General features: G+C 24.8%; 9 protein-coding genes and 1 non-coding gene across 10 annotated transcripts, besides 28 other annotated features; 3 read left to right on the plus strand and 7 right to left on the minus strand.

Moving 5' to 3' along the window:
• Window positions 1–9: 9 nt before the first annotated feature.
• Window positions 10–44: a sequence feature (AT_rich).
• Window positions 45–100: 56 nt separating this feature from the next.
• Window positions 101–1240, minus strand: CMU_000860 (TBC domain-containing protein; the record flags this gene model as incomplete). The annotated part of the gene is made up of 1 exon (XM_002141529.1): window positions 101–1240. The coding sequence occupies one exon, from the start codon at window positions 1238–1240 to the stop codon at window positions 101–103; it is 1140 nt and encodes a 379-aa protein (XP_002141565.1).
• Window positions 406–429: a sequence feature (AT_rich).
• A 194-nt stretch (window positions 1241–1434) lies between the features above and the next one.
• Window positions 1435–1462: a sequence feature (AT_rich).
• A 52-nt stretch (window positions 1463–1514) lies between these two features.
• Window positions 1515–1548: a sequence feature (AT_rich).
• A 62-nt stretch (window positions 1549–1610) lies between these two features.
• Window positions 1611–1631: a sequence feature (AT_rich).
• A 7-nt stretch (window positions 1632–1638) lies between these two features.
• CMU_000870 (transcription factor S-II domain-containing protein) lies at window positions 1639–2555 on the minus strand (the record flags this gene model as incomplete). The annotated part of the gene is made up of 3 exons (XM_002141530.1): window positions 1639–2267; window positions 2356–2452; window positions 2511–2555. The coding sequence occupies 3 exons, from the start codon at window positions 2553–2555 to the stop codon at window positions 1639–1641; spliced, it is 771 nt and encodes a 256-aa protein (XP_002141566.1).
• A 60-nt stretch (window positions 2556–2615) lies between these two features.
• Window positions 2616–2646: a sequence feature (AT_rich).
• Window positions 2647–3021: 375 nt separating this feature from the next.
• Window positions 3022–3086: a sequence feature (AT_rich).
• A 27-nt stretch (window positions 3087–3113) lies between these two features.
• Window positions 3114–3154: a microsatellite.
• Window positions 3155–3168: 14 nt separating this feature from the next.
• Window positions 3169–3233: a sequence feature (AT_rich).
• A 16-nt stretch (window positions 3234–3249) lies between these two features.
• On the minus strand, window positions 3250–3638 carry CMU_000880 (uncharacterized protein; the record flags this gene model as incomplete). Its single annotated transcript, XM_002141531.1, has 2 exons — window positions 3250–3369; window positions 3435–3638. 2 exons carry the CDS (start codon window positions 3636–3638, stop codon window positions 3250–3252), a joined length of 324 nt encoding a protein of 107 aa, XP_002141567.1.
• Window positions 3387–3429: a sequence feature (AT_rich).
• Window positions 3639–3807: 169 nt separating the features above from the next.
• On the plus strand, window positions 3808–4215 carry CMU_000890 (histone H3, putative; the record flags this gene model as incomplete). The annotated part of the gene is made up of 1 exon (XM_002141532.1): window positions 3808–4215. One exon carries the CDS (start codon window positions 3808–3810, stop codon window positions 4213–4215), a length of 408 nt encoding a protein of 135 aa, XP_002141568.1.
• Window positions 4216–4349: 134 nt separating this feature from the next.
• Window positions 4350–4455: a sequence feature (AT_rich).
• A 39-nt stretch (window positions 4456–4494) lies between these two features.
• Window positions 4495–4525: a sequence feature (AT_rich).
• A 57-nt stretch (window positions 4526–4582) lies between these two features.
• Window positions 4583–4635: a sequence feature (AT_rich).
• A 267-nt stretch (window positions 4636–4902) lies between these two features.
• Window positions 4903–4924: a sequence feature (AT_rich).
• A 17-nt stretch (window positions 4925–4941) lies between these two features.
• Window positions 4942–4983: a sequence feature (AT_rich).
• Window positions 4984–5832, minus strand: CMU_000900 (proteasome subunit beta type 7-B precursor, putative; the record flags this gene model as incomplete). The annotated part of the gene is made up of 1 exon (XM_002141533.1): window positions 4984–5832. One exon carries the CDS (start codon window positions 5830–5832, stop codon window positions 4984–4986), a length of 849 nt encoding a protein of 282 aa, XP_002141569.1.
• A 234-nt stretch (window positions 5833–6066) lies between these two features.
• Window positions 6067–6190: a sequence feature (AT_rich).
• A 15-nt stretch (window positions 6191–6205) lies between these two features.
• On the minus strand, window positions 6206–7957 carry CMU_000910 (TPR repeat-containing protein; the record flags this gene model as incomplete). The annotated part of the gene is made up of 1 exon (XM_002141534.1): window positions 6206–7957. One exon carries the CDS (start codon window positions 7955–7957, stop codon window positions 6206–6208), a length of 1752 nt encoding a protein of 583 aa, XP_002141570.1.
• Window positions 6582–6602: a sequence feature (AT_rich).
• Window positions 7178–7233: a sequence feature (AT_rich).
• Window positions 7333–7397: a sequence feature (AT_rich).
• A 199-nt stretch (window positions 7958–8156) lies between the features above and the next one.
• On the plus strand, window positions 8157–10016 carry CMU_000920 (myb-like DNA-binding domain-containing protein). The gene has a single exon (XM_002141535.1). It carries the CDS (start codon window positions 8170–8172, stop codon window positions 9535–9537), a length of 1368 nt encoding a protein of 455 aa, XP_002141571.1. The 5' UTR covers window positions 8157–8169; the 3' UTR covers window positions 9538–10016.
• Window positions 8814–8874: a sequence feature (AT_rich).
• Window positions 9589–9619: a sequence feature (AT_rich).
• Window positions 9665–9688: a sequence feature (AT_rich).
• Window positions 9717–9813: a sequence feature (AT_rich).
• CMU_000930 lies at window positions 9849–9921 on the minus strand. The gene has a single exon. It is a non-coding gene; the product is annotated as a tRNA-Arg (tRNA).
• An 895-nt stretch (window positions 10017–10911) lies between the features above and the next one.
• Window positions 10912–10933: a sequence feature (AT_rich).
• Window positions 10934–11007: 74 nt separating this feature from the next.
• Window positions 11008–11037: a sequence feature (AT_rich).
• Window positions 11038–11079: 42 nt separating this feature from the next.
• On the plus strand, window positions 11080–11508 carry CMU_000940 (uncharacterized protein; the record flags this gene model as incomplete). The annotated part of the gene is made up of 1 exon (XM_002141536.1): window positions 11080–11508. The coding sequence occupies one exon, from the start codon at window positions 11080–11082 to the stop codon at window positions 11506–11508; it is 429 nt and encodes a 142-aa protein (XP_002141572.1).
• A 19-nt stretch (window positions 11509–11527) lies between these two features.
• Window positions 11528–11690: a sequence feature (AT_rich).
• Window positions 11687–13129, minus strand: CMU_000950 (uncharacterized protein; the record flags this gene model as incomplete). The annotated part of the gene is made up of 1 exon (XM_002141537.1): window positions 11687–13129. One exon carries the CDS (start codon window positions 13127–13129, stop codon window positions 11687–11689), a length of 1443 nt encoding a protein of 480 aa, XP_002141573.1.
• Window positions 12680–12705: a sequence feature (AT_rich).
• Window positions 13100–13148: a sequence feature (AT_rich).
• The last annotated feature ends 176 nt before the right edge of the window (window positions 13149–13324 follow it).

Raw genomic sequence — 13324 nt, forward strand, 5'->3', positions numbered from 1 at the left:
TAATGTTACTATTAATGTTAATAATAATAAGTTAATAAAATAAAGAAAAAGTAAGAAAGAAGGGAAGAAAAGATCTCCAACAACTTTTTTTTTTTTTTTTTTACTGCGGGATAGTATTACTTTTACTATAATCCAATAAATGTCTTGGTGAACAATGAAATAAAGTCTGGAGTACATAGGCTTGAGCTAAAAGTGCATCAATATCACGCTCTGTCCAATTTTCAGTGGGTAAATTCTGTAAAAATAACATAATATTTGCAAAATCCATAGATCTTAAATTATTTGTCCAATATAATAAAAAAGCTGAGCATACATAAACATGAAAAGCATTAAAATATGATATTGATGTATTGCTATTACTATTAGTTGGCGTTATAGCTATTGATGAAGAAACTGAACCTGACCTATTATATTTATTAATTTTTATTAGTGTATTCTCAGCAATATACGTATCCCATAAACGTACAACACAATTTAAAGGAAATTCTCTCGTTAATAAACAATTCATCCAACGAAAAGCAAATTGAAGAAAATCTACACCCTCATCTTTTAAATGATTATAAAGTACATTATCAATTCTTCTTATTATATCACGTAGATATAATATAAGTTTGTGAATACCTGGTTGTTCAGAGACATAATTTTCTTGTAATGAATCTAATAATCTTGTTAAACACCAATAGATTTCAGCTTCTACTTGTTGAACTTTTTCAGAAGAAATTTCATTTATATTAAATAATTCCATATTTCCATCTGGACAAAAAGGGAGAAAAAATACAATTAAAAAAGGACATAATAAATCATTTATACCTTGAACATAACCACTTGCAGGATTTCTAATTGCCCAAAGAAATAAAACTCTTTCCATTAAGCCTAATATTATATCATTCTTTAAACTTTTATATTCTAGAGATGTACGAGGTAAATCAACTTTAATTTGTCTCAATAATTTTCTTTCTTGTTCAGATAAATTATCACGTTGTATATACTCTTTGACTAATAACTTATATTCAGCAATCTTTTTTTGTTGACAGCTTAAATGTCTATCTCTTCTTGGTGGTAAATATCCAAGCATAATTTGCCAGGCATCCCTACGCATTTCAGGAGGTGCTGATATAGGAACTCCAGACCATAATAAGTTTTGTAATTGTTCTAAATCGATACAATCTTGTCCTAAGACAGATGTAAAACGTTCTAATCTAACAGTACCTACTTTACTTGTTGTCAAGTCAGTAGACATGAACTCATAATAATAAAAAAAAGAGAAAAAGAAAAAAAGAAATCAAATCTTTTGATCAGGAATATAATATAAAGTAACCTCACCACTAGTAGTTAGTAGTTATATAGTTTAAACAGTAAAATTACACAAGCGCAACTTGGCACACAATAATGTCATACCGCATAGACAATTTCTCAATATATTCTATAAATTCGTAATTAATTTAAAATGTTAATAAATAATGGGAAATGAGAAAAAAGTAAGTTTGAATAGAATAATATAAATATACTGTCTCTATAATAAATCTATAATAAATATAAATATATATAGTATAGTGTATTGGGAAAAGAAAGAAAAAACGAGTAACAAATCAAATAATACTCATTTCAAGAAATTTATTTATTATAATTTTGAGACATTTAATTATTTACTACTCTACGATAATGACATTTACAGCATTCATACATAACTGTAGTACCTTCATCTGCTGAACGAGCTTGGAATTGAGTAAAGAATGCTTCATTATGAGAACATTTTGGACAAATTTCCTTAATTTTAGGAGCTTTAGCTTTTTCCATAGCATCTAAAGTTCTTAATATTACATCTGAATCCACTTTTCCTTTTTCTTTAGTATTTTTAAGATTTTTCTTTATATTCTCTTTATTTTGCCACCATTTACCAGTTATATCAAAATTTTGATATTGTCTAAAACCACAGATATAAATTTCTTTATTAGGTTCATATATATCTGAATCTTTTGTAGTTGTAGATTTTTCTAGGAAATCTAAAATAGAATCACTTTCATTAGGTGAATGTAATTTTGTTGCTTTATAATTACATACTTTACATTCTAAATACCCCTCTACTTTTTTATTAGATTTGTCCATTAATAGTTGTTTATGATATTTAGAAATACAATAGGATATATCATATGCAGAACCACAATTTGGACAACCTCTAGTAAGTAATGTATCAAAATTATCTGTTAATCTATAATTATATTGAAATCTTGGGGGTCCAAACTTATTATAACTAGTACTAAGTAATTCTGTAAGGTAATTAAAAAAAACAATATATCGATTATATATATAAATAGTGATACTTTTATACTATAATAACTTTCAAAAGAAACTAACCTCCATTATATATGTACATATCCACTATATCTTGTAACATATTAAGGTCAAGGTTAATAAGTTCCTGTGATGTCTGATTATCTTTAACATTACGTATCTGTCAAAATACTAGATGATTAAAGACAATTATGATAAAGTCTAATTATATTACTTACAATATCGTTTGGGAATTGTAAGAAATCTTTATCAAAGGTATTCATTATATTGATAATATCAGGATGCACAAGAATAACAGGAAAATGCAGTACATTAGACGCGCCTTATAATATTAAAATAATAAAAATAATTTTTGGCGCTCTTTTTTATTGAATATTCCTATTTATGTTAGTATTAAATTATTAACTATAACTATGACTTTTTTTGATTTTATAGTGGGTTATTAAGTGTTATGATTTATTATTAATTTGGATTTAATTAAGTCAATTTTAATATTTATTCTACTTCTTTATTCTTGTTCATAGGTTTAGGCTTTTTTTTTTTTAATTCTTAAGTTAATATATTGAGGTAACTTTCTTATTTAATATTTAAGGATTTAGATAGGAATATAATAAATTCCTAATAGATGATATTACTGATCAATAGTATATGTTTCCACGAAATTAGTTATTTAATAAAGACTAAAGAAACTAGAACAAGATCTTAGTTCTCCGTAATTATAAATTGTCCATTTAATATAAAAAAATATAAACATTTAATATATAATAATTACAAATTAAAATAATATTTATAAAGTTGATTATATAACTAAATAGTAACATTATATAAATATATATATATATATATATATATATATTATATAGTAATTAGATACTCTAATATTAAAATATATAAATAATATTATAAGATATTGTCAAAATATATTGAATTAATAAATTTAAGGTTAATTGCACATTTCTATATAATCTCAGCAATACAATAACCTAATATAGTTGGATATTGGGGATTTTCAACACCAGTTACAAAACCAACTTTGAGCTGTGTTATACTTTTTATTATATCAAATTCAGGATAACCCTTGAAATATACCAAAGTAAAAATTCAAATTAAATAATAAAAATGAATTAATATTATAATCATACCTGTGTTATTAAATTTTGAGGACACCCATTTAATAACTCAGAATATGTTCCACCGAAGTGATTTTGCATAATAGTTGTAACCTCAGATACCTTTTGCTTAGTATTATAACTATTAGCAAAATATCTAATACACGAATTATTTGGAGATATCTTTAATCCACTATAATAACTTGTAATAAATTTGAATGTCCTAAATAACTTCATATTGTTAAAAATATTTTAGGTTAATAATATAAGAGTGTATGCACTTTTAATTATTTACAAAAAAATATTCAAAACCCGCCCATTTTTGGCGCTTAATAAATTTGCTCGCTGTTCAGTATTTGAATTAATAAGCACGTGTCCACTTTAGTTTTCATATTTTTATTATATTATGGCAAGAACAAAACAAACAGCAAGAAAATCAACTGGTGGTAAGGCACCTCGTAAACAATTAGCTTCTAAGGGAGCAAGGAAGTCGGCTCCAGTAACTGGTGGAGTGAAAAAGCCTCGACGTTATCGTCCTGGGACAGTTGCATTGCGTGAGATTCGTCGTTTTCAACGTTCTACTGAATTATTGATTAGAAAACTTCCATTCCAACGTTTAGTTCGTGAGATTGCACAAGATTTTAAGACTGACTTGAGATTTCAGTCACAAGCAGTAATGGCTTTACAGGAAGCTGCTGAAGCTTACTTAGTTGGACTCTTTGAAGATACGAACCTTTGTGCAATTCATGCTCATCGTGTTACTATAATGCCAAAGGATATTCAATTGGCAAGGAGAATAAGAGGTGAAAGATAAGTTACTAATATATTTTCCTTTTAGTAACAAGCTCCATATTTTTCCCTAAACAGTAAAGTGAATAGAAAAAGAAAAAAAAAGTCCAGGTGGTACTAGCCACCATTCTTGAATGATTATAGATAATTTGATTTGGGTAATTAAGATATATTATATTATATAAGTTTATATATTTTCTCCAAATTTAAAGTTAGATATTACTTAAATCTTATTGAAAATAAATTAAAGATAATAAATATTATTCAGCTAAATTACTCTTAATTTAACTCAATTTCTTTGTTCTATTTATTTACTTTTATTTAATTATTAATAAGTTTCTTATCTTAAATAAGTGTCTTTTTTTTTTCTTTTTATCTTTAAGCATTTGTTCTTTATATATAATATAAATATCTTAATAACTTCTATATTATATATTATTTTTTACAAAATAGTTGAAACTTTACAATTTATATTGTTAAAGAAGCTATAATTAAGTATTAAACCTAATTAGCTAATCACTCTATATCTATGATATTTTCTATTGGATATGTATATTTACTTACACAAACAAAAAGATAAAAAGATCCCTAATATCAAATTCTTAATTCCCCATATATTTATTAGTAATCTTTCCAATATATATAGTTTATTTAATATCAATTATACAAAGTATAAAGAATGACTTTTATAAGATAATATTATGTTTATCTCTTATATTAATATTATTAAATTACCCAATTAAGGTTATTCAATAATATATTAATCACAATATTATCTAAATATAATAATTTTCTATGCCATTACAACATCAGATATATCTTGTACTGTAGTGTCTTCTATTAATAAAACTTTTAATTCCTCAATTTTTTCCATTAATTGTGGTGTAGTTCCTTTAGGAAAAACTGTAAGTTTAGGCTGTCGATAAAGTCTTGTAGCTGCAGTAGTATCAAAATATCTAAAATGGTGGACATCTTTAGAAGTAATAATAAGTATATTAACATTACTACCACTATATAAATCATTGTAAATACCGGCTCTAATTGCAGAAGCTACAAGTTCAGTTCCTTCATCTTGATTTAATCCATCACGATATCCTGATTCAAGAACAGTAGTTGCACTTAAAGAACCACTACCCATTGATACATAAGGGTGTTGCATAATACTTCCATAATTAGAAACTTGGTATATATAATTCCCAGTTATATCAGATCCTGCAACAATTAAGTGTGCACCAATATATCCCTGATAAGGGTATAAATGCCTACTAAACATAGAGACAGCATTTGATACTCTTGGTTGACGATTCATTTGTAATCTTAATAGTTCAAGTTTACCCTCAATCATAGATGTAACATGATCCAAATCTGCAGCTGTACCTGCTCCAGCAGCATATATATTATCTGCCAATCTATGAATCTTATCACAATCTTTATCTGCAACAATAGGACCATTAGTAGCCCGAGTATCAGCACCTAATACTACACATTCTTTACATACAACTCCAACAATTGTTGTTCCAGTCTTAACAGCAGGTAATTCTTTAATTCCATCTTTAATTAATTTTTCATTTCTTAGGGAATTATCGAAATTAAATCCAAGTGAAGACTTTTCTTGAAAATATGCTTGCAGAAATGTATCCATCCTTTAAATTGTAAGAAAAGTAGATTATCTTAATAAATTATTAATCTTAAATCCTCTCAAATACTGAAACTTAAAATTCTTGTGGGGGAATTAAAAGAAAAAAAAGTTATAGCGCTAAATATAATTAACCTAAAGGATTTGTAATTGCAACTAGTTTTATATTTAATCTTGTATAGCGCCTTTTCTAAAGATACTTTATAACTCATAGCGCCACAACTATACTTAATATTTGGCAATAATTTTAGTTATTTTTTAAAATTATAATAAAATATAAAATTCACAAACTTAAATAATGTTCAAATCGAATAATATTAAATATATATATTTAATATATTACATTATATAATTACTTTAAATTGACATAATCTTAAATTTAAGATATATTACAATCTATACACATTGAGTGTAATAATTGTAGTAATTGAGAATTAAAATATTGTTCAGACATTAAAGAAAGGTATAATTTACTAGCTTCTTCGAAATATGCACGTAGATGTAATGATATAGCAAGTCCTAGTTTAATTGAAGGACTCGTCTTTAAGTGGTGAACTTTAATATAACGATTTAAACAATTAATTGCTTCATCTAAAATATTATCTTCAGTACAACTAGATGTATATATATAAGACCATACTAATGATAGTCCAAGATTAGCTTGTATTTTGTAATATAAATCTCTTTTAGTAAAATGATCTGTATCACAATTTTGTAAAGCCTGTCTAAAAATAGAAGAAGCCTCAACAAAGTTCTTATTATTAAATAATAAAATTCCATATTCATTTAATACATATGGATCATAAGGAGCTAATTGATAAGATTTTTTTAGAAATTCATAAGCTAAATCAAGTTTTTTATTTCTCATATACTCAATTCCTTGATAAAAAACCCCTAAATAACTCCCCTTCCAATTTTTTTGTAAAGATTCATATATTGCTAATGCTTGATCATAATTATTATCCATTGCTAAAGAATGTCCTAATGCTAAATAAGCTTCAAAAAATCCAGGCTCTTTTTCTATAGTTTTTCTATATAAATGAATTGCTTTTGAGTATAAATTTTGATTAAAATAATAACATCCCATAATAAAAAGTGAAATAGCTGATAATGGAGCTTTTTTATTTACTATCTGTGAAAGTTTTAAAATAGATCCAGTATCTTTACATTCTGTTAAAGCACATGCATAAATTACAATAATTTTGTCTTGAGAAATAAGATTAATAGGATTTAATTGGCTTAATTCATTAATAAGAGTGGATAATTTTCCAATATTCCATAATAGGCATATTCTATGTTCTCTAAAAAAACAAGTATTAAACACATATTGTGGAATATTTCCAAGTATTTCATATAATAATGATTTATTTATTTCTTCAAAATTTATTTCTTTTTTATTAAAAAAAAGATCCTCAAATTTTCTATCCTGATTCCAATGATCATATAAGATTCTAAGAGAAACTATATCTGATATCCAACGAAAATTATTAGGAATATTGACAATCCATTTATTAAATATATTGATTTTTTGTTGTTTTGTTAAAAAATATGTACAAAATATTTTTTTAATTGTTTGTATGTTTAAATAGTCATATTTTAATAAGATATATTCTAGAGTAGTAATAACTTTAGATATCATATTATTTAACTCATAAATACGAGATTGTAAAAGTAATATACGAGTTGTATACTGTTTTAATAGTAATTCTTCTTTATATTCTAAATTTTGTAATATTTCTAAATGTTTAATATACTTCAAAGTTGAATTCAAGGTTTCAGCACATAAAGTATGTTGACCAATATTAAATTCACTATCAGCTTTAAATATTAATAAAGGAATTTTTATCCAAATTTTATTATCTAATTTTTCAATATATTCTTCATTAACAATTCTTAAAACTGCATGATAATCACCTAATTGAAATAAGCACTCACACCATTTAACAGAACATTCATCATGATCAGGATTTATTGAACGTAAGATAGTACAAAATTTTTCACCACGATGCCAATTTCTTAATTCCATAGATCCATTAATTAGTTTTAAGAGATGCCTTGAGTAAGTATATTTTTCTTCACTACTTAAATGACGTTCTAATAGAAAATCATTATTTTCCAATACATTAGACATAGATAAATAATAAAACACTGGTATATAATACTCTGTAATAATACTATAAATCCTATTTTTGACTTTTTATCTTGCAAATATATATTGGATCAAGTAAAATTTTTTTTTTTTAGCGGCTTTATTTGACACAATTAGGCGGTATATCATTGAATACCTTTACCTGTAATTGACCCTATACTAAAAAAAGGGAAATAAATCTTCAATTTAAATTAATGAAGAGTTACGTAGATACTCTCTTATTTAGTCGTCACTGGAATGACCATTTAAATAGGTCAAGTATTTTGAAGGGTAAATTTAGTGCTGCAGAAAGAGAAATGATAAATAAAACAGTAAAGAGTTATATACAATCCCAGGGGTGGAGCTTAGAAGATGGATTAATAAATTTATTTTGTTCCAAAGGTGGTAAAAGAGATAGACATTGGCCAATAATAGGTGAATGTCTTCCTAATCGTTCATTACAATCAATATATTATTGTGCAAAACGTATGATGGGAAGTGGTAAACGAGGGAAATGGACTAAAGAAGAAGAAAATGAACTAGTTGAATTAGTAAGACAATATGGAACGCAATGGAGTAAATTTTCAGAAATCATAGGTAGATCTGCAGCTACTATTAGAGATAAATGGAGAGATTTAGCTCCTAGATTAGAATATCTAACAGATAACAAATTAGATAAAGTTGAAAATATAACTAATAAAGAAGATGATATACAAACAATATTTTCAAAATCTAGATTCCCATTAATTGTAGATGTATTTATGATTTATTGTATTGAATATTATACAGGGAAATTTCTACCTCATAGAGGGATACCTTGGAAAACAATTTTATCTTATTTCAATACTCCTAATTTTCCTATAAAATTTTTAAAATTCTGGAAAAAATGTATTAAATATTTAAAACATAAATATAATATTCGTATAAAAAGTTTTGATGATAATGATCTAAGTTATTATAGTTGTAAATTAAGTGAAGGTCAAATTAGACTTAGATATGTCTCAACCTTATATCCTAAATTATTTTCAATAAATAATGGAGAAGATAATTGTAAATTTGTCAATTTATTTAGTAGAGCAGTCAAATATATATATGAAACACGTGAACATTATACAGAATTGAATGATATTAAGCATATAGATTGGAATAAAGTTTTACCAAGTAAATTTCCATTAACAAATCTTTGGTCAAGGATACGTTTAGCAATTAGACGAACAACTAATAAGAATCAACCAATACAGGATAGGATTATCACTTTATATGAGAAATTACAAAATAAAAAAAGTTTAGATAATGAAATGGAATTACTTGATTTATCACAAAGTACAGTTGAGGATGAGGAAGAATATGAAGAAAATGAGAAAGAACATCATAATGTTGATACAAAAAGGCTTAGAAGAGTTATAACAAAACTTGTTCAATTAACAGAAAAAAATGAAAGGAATAAAGAAAATATTTTTTGTTCAAGTAATTTTAATAATTATAGTTCTTTACAAAAAGTAAGATTAATTAGTGGTAATAAAAGAAGCCGTGATTTTTTAGAAAATCCCGATAGTGGTGAATCTAGAAGTGATCATTTTTAAATATATTTAAGAAAACATACTCAATATATGTCATTTATTATATATATCTGGTATTATTTTTATTTTAATTTAATATATTAATCAGCTATATTAAATATAAAGAAAAGTACATGTTATGAACTTTAGGTATTATATTTATATTTATTTTTTTCCCACTAATATACTATCTAATAGTTTTGTAATATTTATAATAAATTTGATAATAAGTAAGATTCTTACTAATAATAATTTATAATAAGAATTTCTTTACCTTATTTATTTTAAATATTTAAAATAGGGATATACTTTGTATTGAGATCTGAGGTCAAAAACGACCCCGATGGGACTCGAACCCACGACCTTTGGTTCCGAAGACCAACGTCATATCCATTAGACGACGAGGCCCTATCACTTCGAGTTCCCATCAGGATTATATTAAAGACTTTGTGAATAAAATATTAAGGGATATAAGACTTTCTATTGTATTTCTATATAATTTAATAATTGATTATTTAGGATAATGTTGTTATCTTTACAATTATCATAATTTTTATTTGTATCTTTATTTGGTGTTCTTTTCTATTGTAAAAGTATTAACAAATGTTATTATGGTATTGAATTGTCACAATTACAGATATCGTCCCTTAATAACTTTAGTTTTGAATTTGAATGGGACATTAATATATACAACAAAAGTTCGAGTATCTGATTATCAATTTTACTGTAAACATTAATTTAAGCAGATATAGTAAATATTCTACACTATATATATTTAAAAGGCCACATGTTGATATATTTTTATTGAAACTATATCCAATATATGAAATAGTTATATATACAACTAGTAAGAAGGAATATGCAAGTAATATTATGAATTTTACATGTATTGGTAGTTATGTAGATCGTAAATTATGTATAGATTATTGTGAAGCTGTAAATAACAATCAATATATTAAGAATTTAAATATTATGCCTGATTTACCTGAGATATTATTTACTGGTTATTTCTATACTAATACTCCAGATAATATCAATAACTTTATATTTGTAAAAGCTTGGCGTGGTGCACCAGATGAGACAGCTCTCATTGATATACTTCCATTTTTATTTACTTTAAGCTATTGTTAAGGATGTTCAGTCTCTACTTAAATTCCACAATATATATACTAAAGATTTGAATAAGATATTTAGGAAATATTCAAATATATCAATCTCTTCCTCAAGAAAATCACAGAATATCAAACATTTAAGTGGTTATTACCTTTTTATATTTTTAATTCCCTAATTAGTAATGTATTGGAATTTATTAAAAGAGAATTCTATATAACTCGTAGAAAATTCATTTCATAATTTCATAATAAAGTAGAGTAATATCAATCAAGATAAATGTATTACTAATTTTATTATATATATTTAACTAAATTCTAGATAGTGAGGAAATAGGAGGGGGGAAGGTATTTTTACCAGAGCCCTTCTTTTAATGGAGACAAGAAAAAAAAAAAATTAATAATTAATAAAATTGTTACATTGCACCTTAAGTTTGAATAAATAGATATTCTTAAAATGGATGATCCATTAGCTTTACCTAGAAATGAAGATCCCCAAGATTACTACATAGACTCACATGTATTAGCTACTACAGAAAAGAATTTATATCCTATTGAAATGAAAAATAAGTGGGTTATTATTACTGGATTCTCTAGACATCTAATCAGTATAATGAGACCTCATTTAGAAATAGAAATTGGACCAATAGATAAATGGATCAATCATAATTGTGAAAATGAGGTGAGTTCTTATTATGTTTGTTTTAGAAATGAAAAATTAGCACTTAAAGCTTTACAATATAATAAAGAAAAGATTAATGGAATAAATTTAACAGTTACTCCATGCTATGATCATATTTTTAAAAATATTGAAGTTATTTCTGAAAATCAAATACCACCTCCAGAATACTTCCGACATTCAAAAATACCTTTGGAACTTTATTAGTAAAAAGTTAATAGTGGAGATATTTTCTTTATTATTATTATTATTTTTTAATATTATAGAAGTTCTAGCTTTTATAAAATATATTATTAAGATAATCTAATTTATATGTCTAAAAAATAATCTACAAAATTTAGTCAAAAAACAAAATTAATTTAATGAAGTAATTTTAAATATTAAATTAAGTATTGATTAACATATCTGCTAAAATCTTTGAATCTTTCATCAGGGATTTTATTTCAGATTTGAGATATTCTATATTTTCTTCCAATGTATCTATTCTCATCATATCCAAACTTATTAAACTATCAAATGTCTTTTTAAATTCTTCATCATCATAATTGAAATCTAGATTAGTACTAATATCTTCAGAATTTTGCACTTCTTCTTTTATAATATTTTGGTCATCCATATATGATTTCTTCATAGTATCTGGTTCAACTTTGCTATTATTTGGTTGTTCAGAATATTCTAAATACTCTTTACCACGATTATATAAGTCATTGAATTGTTTTAATAGAATATCATTTCTTTTTTGTTTGTTAGTATTAATATTTTGATCACTAAGTAATATTGCATCTTGTAAATTCTTGAGCTGTATAGTCCATAAAATAAGTATTCCAAATAGTTGAAATCTTTTATATAAAGAATCATGTTCCAATTTAAAAAGATAATCTAATGAATTAACTTCATTTACATTTTGTACTTTTAATTGACTCTTAAGTTTTTCTAATAAATCTCTTGGTTTAAATTCATCCCATTTTAAATATAATTGATTATGATCCCCTGTATATAATATAAAGGTTGGTGTTCCTCTAGAAATAGGACAATTTTTCGGAAAATCATTTAGGTCTATATTTAACTTTTTAAATGAAAAAGGAATATGTTTCTCTCTAAATAATTTTGCAATTGAATTCATAAAAGGTCTCATAAGGAAACATAAGAAACAAGAATCTTCATACAACATTAATAATATTGGATTCTCTTTGCTTGCTTTAAGTATTACTTCTTTATCGAAATCTTTAAGGGTTACATTAGGTATCCAAATATTCTTTGGTTTATCTGATCTTTCTTCAGATATAGGATAATAAAAATTAATTAATTCTTCTGAAGTTGATAATAACTCTGATTTATCTTTTAATGATAGTATTTTATGCCTTTGCCCTTTAAAAGCTAATATATTTATATTATTATATATATCTTTAGAGTCTTTTGAATAGCAAATTTTTACATTATTATAAGAATGATTAATAGTATTAATTAAACGCTTAAAATTCTCATCTCTCTTAATTTCCTGCCATTGTTCTTCATTATTTACAGTAAATACTAAAATATCATCAAAATTTTCAAATATTGAATCATCCATTAGTTGAATTTTAGTTTGATTATCTTCAAATTTCATTTTAGTTAAATTATATCCTTTAAATAATATAGTAGCATTAGAAATACCTAAAACTCCAAATATTATAGCTTTTTTGGTTTGACACTTTGATAGTAAAGAAGATCTTGGAGAACATTTAATTATATGTCTAATATTTGAAAGATTAACAAATATTTGCTTGTTGAAACTTCCATTTTTTACAAATGAAGAAAGTTTTAATAAAATATTAAAACTTTTATTCATACAAAGTTTAAAATTATAAGTTGAATATAATAGAATATCAGATATATTTGTACTTTTCTTCAAGATTAAGACTAATCTAAGTGTGATTATCTAATAATGCGCTCTACAGGTTTAGAGGATTATAAATATAATGTAAATAGTAATTTTAAAAGTGAGAAATAAAGTAAATACCAATATAGACCTTAACAATTTAGT

This window comes from Cryptosporidium muris, genomic scaffold, assembly GCF_000006515.1.
Source record: "Cryptosporidium muris RN66 scf_1106632373461 genomic scaffold, whole genome shotgun sequence".
In the NCBI taxonomy this organism is placed as follows: Eukaryota; Apicomplexa; class Conoidasida; order Eucoccidiorida; family Cryptosporidiidae; genus Cryptosporidium; species Cryptosporidium muris.

What these genes read in the sequence shown, in the direction of transcription:
- CMU_000920 (XM_002141535.1), top strand. Translation starts at nt 8,170, where the DNA reads ATGAAGAGTTACGTAGATACTCTCTTATTTAGTCGTCACTGGAATGAC.